We start from the raw sequence: 8,664 nt of genomic DNA, 5'->3' as shown, positions 1-8,664 counted from the left end.
AAGGGATTTAAACACAAGGATGTGAATTCGAAATTTGAGGCATTGTGGGTCAGCGAGCACAGGGTGAGCTGCACTTGATGCGGGTTAGGATACGGGCAACAGAGATTTGGATGAACTGAAGCTTATGGAGGGTGGAGGATGGTAGGACGGCCAGGAGAACATCGGAATAGTTGAGCCTGGAGGTGATACAGCATAGATGAGGGTTTCAGCAGCAGATGGGGTGAGGCAGGAGTGGAGCAGGTTTCAGTATGGGGGTGGAAGTAGGTGGCCTTTATGATGGAGAGGATATAGGTCAGGAACTCAGCTCGGGGTCAAATAGGACACCAAGGTTACGAACAGTCTGGTTCAACCTGAGACAGCAGCCGGGGGTGAGGCTGGAGCGGTGGTGAGTTACAGGCAGGGGCTGAAGATAGCGATTTTGCAATGTTTCGCTGGAGGAAAGTGTGGCACATCCGGTCCCAGATGTTGGACAAGCAGGCCAATGAACGAGGCAGTGGCCGGGCTTAGAGAAAAGGTGGAGAGGTAGGGCCAGGTAGGGGTTAGATCACACCGAGCTTCGGTTTCAGAAGCTCATCGACTGTATGAGGAAGGGAAGGCTGCAGGAGTCCCACAGATTTGAGACAAGTCGCTATGATCAGGGTTTATAGGTGGTGGCTCTGGGACTGTGGGAGGCTTCACACTTGTCTCTTTGTCCCCCAGTGAAGATTCAAATCGTCAAATTCATGAATCACCCAAGAAAGAACGATTGCAGTTATATAGCACCCCATCACATTTCTCATTAATGCCTCAAAGTGTTCCACATATAATGAATGACTTGGCAGTGCAGTGCCTTACATAGGCAAGTTCAGCACCAGAAAGACAATACCTCGGAAACAGTAAAATCAAGTGAATGGTCAATGAATCTCTCTTTTCAGTGGTGTTAGTTAGGGATGTATGTACTGGGAGAATTACCCCACTCGTCTTCAAATACTGCCGTATGAACATGTGGATTGTTTTAACATCTTATTCATAGGATGGCATCTCTGACAATGTGGCACTCCCTCAGTACTGCATTGTGTATTGACTGAAGAGCGTGACCACAAACTCCTTGAAATTTTCTGCTCCTGTGGTGATAGCAACTACCATCGGAACCAAGCTGATGTACTTTGATACACTGATAATGGTCTTTAATTTAAAAAACACAGCCCAGTAATTTCCACAGGATCCGTCCACTGAAATTTTGGCGGAAGATCGGTGGGTGCCGCTGGAACCATCAATAGCATTACTCCGGGGTTTCCGTTGATCTTCAAAGTGTCAGCCGTGAGCTCAGTAGGCAGCACCCTTGCCTCCGAGTCAGAAGGTTGTGGGTTCAAGTCCCACTTCAACGACTTGAGCACAAAAAAATCTAGGCTGACACTCCAATGCAGTGCTGCATTGTTGGAGGTGCCATCTTTCGGATGAGACGTTCGTTAAACCGAAGCCCCGTCTGCTCTCTCAGGTGGATTTAAAAGATCCCACGGCACTATTCGAAGAAGAGCAGGGGAGTTACCCCTCATGTCCTGGCCAATATTTATCCCTCAACCAATATTACTAAAACAGATTATCTGGTCATTATCACATTGCTGTTTGTGGGAGCTTGCTGTGCGCAAATTGGCTGCGGTTTTTCCTACATTTCAACAGTGACTACTGGGCAGGCCACATAGTTCCATGCCAGATACAAGACCCCCTAAGCAATTGCTCTATGCGGAGCTCCTTCATGGCAAACGAGCCAAAGGTGGTCAGCAGAAAAGTTACAAAGACACCCTCAAAGCCTCCCTGGTAAAGTGCGACATCACCACTGACACCTGGGAGACCCTGGCCGAAGACCGCCCAAGGTGGAGAAAGTGCATCCGGGAGGGCATTGAGTTCTTCGAGTCTCAACGGAAAGAGTGTGAAGAGGTCAAGCGCAGACAGCGGAAGGAGCGCGCGGCAAACCAGCCCCACCCACTCCTTCCCTCGACGAATGTCTGTCCCACTGGTGACAGGGTCTGTGGCTCTCGTATTGGACTATTCAGCCACCAGAGGATTCACTTTGGAAGTGGAAGCAAGTCTTCCTTGATTTCGAGGGACTGCCTATGATGATGACACTTCAAAAAGTATTTCATTGGCTGCGAAGCGCTTTGAAATGTCCTGAGGTTGTGAATGGCGCTATATAAATGCAAGTCCTTCTTTCCACCGAAGGGGGAAATCAGGGAACTTGGGGAAACTTTGCTTCTGGTTTACACTTGACAAATTTGCAGACCGCTCACTCTAACACTGGACAGTTACCAGCTCTCGTGGCAATGCACGTTTCCTTGTGCGTGTTGCGATTTTGCAGACCAATCAGTTCCCTTCAGTTGTAACGATCCTGCCCCCCACCCCCCTCCCCCCAATGCTCTGAACCTTTCAAACCTCAGGAAATTTGGCCTAGAAACCCACGGCAATCAATCCATTCTGTTCAAAGGCAGACGCGATGAGCCTGCTAGCTGTGCCTCGTGGGCCTCTGGGGATCAGAAGGAAAACAGACCACACTGAAGGTCATGCACTACAAAGAAGCTAACTGCAGGATATGAGTCACTGAGAGGAGGAGTCTTCCTTTTGATTCACATCACTGTCACACTCTGCTTGATGCTCATATGCAAGTATGAAAACTTACATTGTACGATATTTGATTGAGAGGACGGGATGTGCACTGCATACATGAATGACTTTGAAGTGCAGTGCCTTACATAGACAAGTACATGTATACATGGGGCGAAGGAGCTGTGAGAAACTGTGGAGGGATGTAATTGGGGCCCAGGAGAGGCGCGAGTTCGTGGCCAGGGGCCCAGGGGCAGCACGGGTCAGCCCACACTGCGATATGTGTGCGCACTCGGTCCGTGCAGCAGAGCAGGTCTCCAGTCATCTTAGATAATCCTTGCCACTGGATCAAGACCTAGCTCTGTGTGGTGGCTGGTGTGCAACGGTCACCACACGTTAAAAACATTCACACACAGGCATCTTCCATTCTTCAGGATGTAGTTCAGGACCTGGAATTTTAGGTCCTTCATTGGAACACCTGTGAACTCATCCTTTTTTGGCGTGGAAGCAAGTCATCCTCGCTTCGAGGGACTGCCTATGATGATGATGACATGTAGTTGATAAACCTCCCTGTTAGGCCGTTGCAATTGGTAATCTAAAAGTAGGGAAGTCTGCAAAGCTGGTGACCAAGATCTATGCTTTTCTGGACAACAGTGATTCATCTAAAGAAAAAAAAAAGAAAGCCACACCAAGGTGCTTCACAGCCAGACACACACACGAGGAATAAAGGAGTGAAGGGTTATGGGGAGCGGGCGGGGAAGTGGAGCTGAGCCCAAGATCAGATCAGCTATGATCTTATTGAATGGCGGAGCAGGCTCGAGGGGCCAAAGGCCTTCTCCTGCTCCTATTTCTTATGTTCTTACGAATTACTTTTGAAGTGCGGCCACTGTTATGCAAGCAAATGCAACTGCCAAGCTATACACAGCACAATCCCACGAGCAGCAAATGAGATAGATGATCAGTTAAGCGTTTGAGAGATATTGGTGGAGGAGACGCCAGGAGAAGTCTCCAGCTTTACTTCAAATACTACCACTGAGTATCTTAAATCTATCGGAATAGGCAGATGGGGGATTCGGTTTAATGTCTGATGTGGCAGACTAGATCACGTGCTCAAATCCTGTCCTGGGGTTTGAATCCGTGGCCTTCTGACTCAAAGAATCCCCTTAAGCCAACCTGACTTTCAATGAACCGATAGGCCTGTCTTAGCCAGGTACACAAGGGTTCATTTCCACAGGTGCCCTGTTGCACAACATGCCTCTTCCTCAAGTGTGTGTCTGGATGGTGAGCGTCAGCAAGCAGCTCCTCGAACCAATTAGAAGGGTATTATTTTTGCTGCTGGGGGTGTTTCTCTGTAGATTAGTAGCTGCTTGCAAATCCCTGACTGTCAGGGGAAACCTGCAGGAAATTACTGTTTTTTTCTGTTTTTTTGATAAATGTGGCACAAAAGATTGCAGGTGTGACACCTGAAGTGTGACAGGCGAGGGAGTCACCAGGCCCAATCCATCCGTGGACCATGTCCCATCGTGAGTTTGGCCCAACACATTTCATCTCCTGAGGAAAAGTGCTGCAACGTTACGCTGTGTCCCTCAAAAGATTAATAAGCAATAACTGCGCCCTATTTAATCCGACTGTCCCCATCGTTCGCTTTTGGATCAGGTCCCCTTCTTGACATGGTGAGACCACGGTCCCATCCTGCTCCGCACACCCTCCCACCCACCAGCCAGGACTTATTTCTGCATTCTGTAGAATATGTCACATACACATCTGGCAGCTAAAGTGCAGCCAATCACCTTCAAAATTAAGCAGCACGGCACAACGGTCATATACGTCGACACCTGCTTTTTGAGCCGATTGTTAGCAATAATCTTATGAGATAAAAGCTGTCAGGTCTGGCTAATTTTCCAGGCACATTTTCATTTAAAAAAACGTTGTGATTTGTGAGCAAACTGTTTTCACCGCCTGTTGGTCCTTTTTAATATTTGAATGCACACTGCTATGTCGTGACAAGTTGCACCTAATGGGATGCTGAATTCGATGTTCTGCTGCTCTGGCTGGTCCACCATCTCCTCAAATTAGAATGGAATGGGGCACCTCAGTTCGGACTCCCTAAAATCCTCCCCGATGACTTGCTGCTCTTGGAATATCGGTGCTTGAGTTGAAAGTTGCTCAAGGTCGTTCTGTAACCATTGACCAGGGACTTCAGGCTCTGGGCACTGACCTTCCTTTTCACTCTGTCCCGAGCTCGAACCTGCGCACAATCCACCTTTGGTTTCCGTTGCAGGCACAGAGATGGAATTCTCACTGGGTATCGACTCGGCTTCCCTGCCTTGTGATTCAGGCATTCTGTCAGATATTTGTGCCGTTGCCTTTTCTTTGGGTGGTCTTGGCTTGAGAAAGCTCCACCCTCGATTTTGATTCTCTTCTGTCTCAAAGTCTGTTTTATCGTTCATATATATTCCACCAGGGAGCTATAAAAGGCAAAAAACATGGAATCAACCAACATGTCCCTCAAGGTCCCCCCACCAGTACGTCATCATCTTCCGGAGACGATAGAAAATCAACAAAACAAAAAGTTTTAAATTCACATAATTATTAACTCTCCAAATCTGTATTAGTTGCCAAGCCCCTAATTACAGTGCATGTCCACAGATCCCTGAGGGTAGCAGGGTAGGTAGATAAGGTGGTTAAGAAGGCATATGGGATACTTGCCTTTATTATCCAAGGCATAGAATACAAGAGTAGGAAGGTTATACTTGAACTGTATACAACACTAGTTAGGCCCAGCTTGAGTACTGCGTGCAGTTCTGGTCATCACTTTACAGGAAAGATGAGATTGCAGTAGAGTGGGTACAGAGGAGATTTACGAGAATGTTGCCTGGACTGGAGAATCTTAGCTATAAGGAAATATTGGATAGGCTGGGGTTGTTTTCTTTGGAACAGAGGCAGCTGAAGGGAGACTTGATTGAGGTGTATAAAATTATGAGGGGCCGAGAGAGGATAGGAAGGACCTTTTTGCCCTTAGCAGAGGGGACAACAACCAGGGAGCATGGATTTAAAATAATTGGGGTGGGGGGAGGTTTAGAGGAGATTCGAGGAGAAATTTCTTCATGCAGAGGGTGGTGGGGGTCTGGAACTCACTGCCTAAAAGAGTGGTAGGGGCAGAAACCCTCACCACATTTAAAACGTACTTGGATGAGCACTTGAAGTGCCGTAATCGACAAGGCTACAGACCAAGAGCTGGAAAGTGGGATTAGGCTGGATGGATCATTGTCGGCCGGCATGGACTTGATGGGCCGAATGGCCTCCTTCCGTGCTGTAAATTTCTATGATTCTATGATACAGAACCTTAAGAACAGAACCGTCAGCATGTGTCAGTTTTAAGAGCAGCAAAAGGCCATTCGGACCAGAGCTTGTTATCTTCCATTGAGCTGGCCCCTTCAACCTTCTCCCGATAGGTCAGATTCTGCCCAGAAACACAGATAGACTGGAGATTTCCTCGGCGCTACACCGTGGACTTTGTCATAAGTACGACGGAAACCTCGCTCGGCATGGACAGTGATACCATATGCTGCACTACCAGCCTAGTTGAGGGTAGTGGAGCAGAGGCTGCTCTGAGGAAAGCCTGGTCCCCAGTTGCCTAATTTGGCAAACCTCCCAAACTTAAACAAAAGTGGTGGATATCAACAAAAATCCAGACACACAGACACCTATACCTGGAAATAGAAGGAAAATATTGCATTGCATTAACTTTGTAGTTTAGAAGGGCTGATGTGCAGACAAAAGGTTTACTTTCCTCAGAATGGAGATTAGACCATGCACAAGGCACATTTGCCAGTTTTAACATTGTGTTGCAACATCTAGGAGCAGCCAGGCAGTGGTACACAGTTCAAAGACAAGTTCGACAAGAATAACGAGCAATCTCCAGTTACAATGAGGCTGTTAGGTCAGACAATGTGTCATGATTAGAGGCAAAGAGAAGTGATTTGTTGGAAACTAATTTCTTGTACTGCGGTGGCCAGAGCATAATTACTTCCAGGACAGATACTTCACTGAAACGACTTTCCTTTGTACATAAAGTACCTCGAGTGTATGGATTAGCAGCCGGATGAATAGTTTACATGTCTCTTTGCATCATTTATTGAATAAAGACATAATTGCTAATATAAAAATAGGTAATAGCTCTTGTTTTAAATGATTGGTGTTTTATTTTATAGCAGGTACGGTAGCATAGTGGTTGTTACTGGACTAGTAATCCAGAGGCCTGGGCTAATACAAGTTCAATCCCCACCATGGCAGCTGAGGAATTTAACTTCAGTTAATTGAATAAAAAGTTTGTATCAATGGTGTCTGTTTTGTTGGTTAAAAAAAACATCTGGTTCACTAATGCCTTTTAGGGAAGGAAATCTGGCTAAAGCAATGCAGGTTAACTCTTAACTGCCCTCTGAAATAGCCGAGCAAGCCACTCAGTTGTCAAGAAGGTGGCTCATCTCAACGGCAATTAGAGATGGGTAATAAATGCTGGCCTTGACAGCGACGCCCACATCCAATTAATTTTTTTAAATCCTTCTTTCCTCTCCGGTGGTTGCCGAATTCTCCTGGGATATCAGCATTCAGTATTGCCGTCTGAAATTTCCTTTTGTGCGAGTCTTTGATGACTCAAATGCGCTCCCGACCGGCCTCCCATCTTCCACCCTCCATAAACTTGTGCTCATCCAAAACTCGGTTGTCCTCATCTTAACTCGCTTGAAGTCTCGTTCGCCCATCATCTCTGTGCTCGCTGACCTACACTGGCTCCTGGTCCAACAATTCCTCAATTTTAATATCCTCATCTTTGTTTTCAGATCCCTCCCCTCTCTGTCTCTGTAACCTCCTCCAATCCTTTGCAATCTCTGTACTCCTTCAATTCTGGTCTATTGAGCATCCCAGATTTAAAATAGCTCCACCATTGGCGGCCATGCCTTCAGCTGCTTTGGCCCTAAGCTCTGGAATTTCCTCCCTATACATCTCCCACTCTCTTCTCCTTCAAGACACTCTTTAAAATCTACCTCTTTAACCAAGCTTTTGGTCACCTGTCCTGATATCTCCTTATGTGGCTTGGTGTCAAATTTTGTTCGATAATGCTCCTGTGAAGCACCTTGGGACATTTTACTGTGTTAAATGCGCTATATAAATGCAAGTAGTTGTTGAGTCTAGATAGTGATTGTTAGCAGACTATTTGACTGTAGAGGCATCATAGGCAAGTCCTCAGCTGATATTCACTTTCGAGCACAATACATTGGATAGCACTCAGGAGCAGGAACCTTGAGTGACTGTTTTTTTCCTCCACCCTACTCCACAGGTGCCGAGACCAATTGTAGCACCCTACTGCCACCTTGGTCCGAATCTGCCCATTCAGTACTGACCAGGGAATCAAAGCGAGGGCCTTACCAATCTGTATGGCTCAGTAAGACACTGGGCGGTGCATTAGGCCATCAGGACTATTACTGGCCTTTTAAAATAGAGAATGGGTGAGTGATCTGATCTTTTTGATTAACGGCTGGATTCTAACCTCAGCTAAGCAAAACCTCAGTCTTGCATATACAGTATATTGGAGCTAGAAATTCGTCTCAGGGTAGTGGCATGAAACTTTACACTGCAATGGAACCCAATATCAGACATCGCGTCCAATGGGCAGCCGATCTGATATCGCCAGAGATGAATTTTTCGGCCCAAGACACAAGAGTGACATTATCAACAGAGGAAAATCTATAAAATTGTATCCCCCCAAAAAAGGGGAATAAAATACAAATAAAAATGAATCTGCACAATGAGGTGAGATCCCACACAATGCATTGCCCTGTGGTAATTCTGTCAGATAAGGTACGCTGCGGGTAAGAGAGATTCTGTGGTCAGTTGTTACTGGCTCTTGTTCCTTGATTAATGGGCTTAGAGCTCGATTCTAAAGTTAGGGATAAACAGCATGGCCAAATCAGATATTCAAGAGCTGGAATGTTAAAAATGCTATGCCTGCTGGACAGTTTGTGCACTTAATCTGAAAATCTAAACTCTAAAGAAGGTAATTTATCCAAACGAGACAGAATGAGTCGC

At 46.4% G+C, this 8,664-nt stretch overlaps 1 protein-coding gene across 1 annotated transcript in view; it reads right to left on the bottom strand.

Moving 5' to 3' along the window:
- Positions 1-2,406: 2,406 nt before the first annotated feature.
- Positions 2,407-8,664, bottom strand: part of LOC139227605 (perilipin-3-like) — a 46,624-nt gene continuing 40,366 nt past the window's right edge. The window contains exon 5 of the mRNA XM_070858480.1: positions 2,407-5,045. Coding sequence (XP_070714581.1) covers positions 4,650-5,045 — 396 coding nt within the window. The 3' untranslated portion in view covers positions 2,407-4,649. The remainder of the gene's footprint in view (positions 5,046-8,664) is intronic.

The sequence above is a fragment of the Pristiophorus japonicus genome, chromosome 17 (assembly GCF_044704955.1).
Source record: "Pristiophorus japonicus isolate sPriJap1 chromosome 17, sPriJap1.hap1, whole genome shotgun sequence".
Classification (NCBI taxonomy): Eukaryota; Metazoa; Chordata; class Chondrichthyes; family Pristiophoridae; genus Pristiophorus; species Pristiophorus japonicus.
The sequence above is the reverse complement of the archived record's forward strand: the minus strand, read 5'-3'. Positions and strand labels throughout refer to the sequence as shown.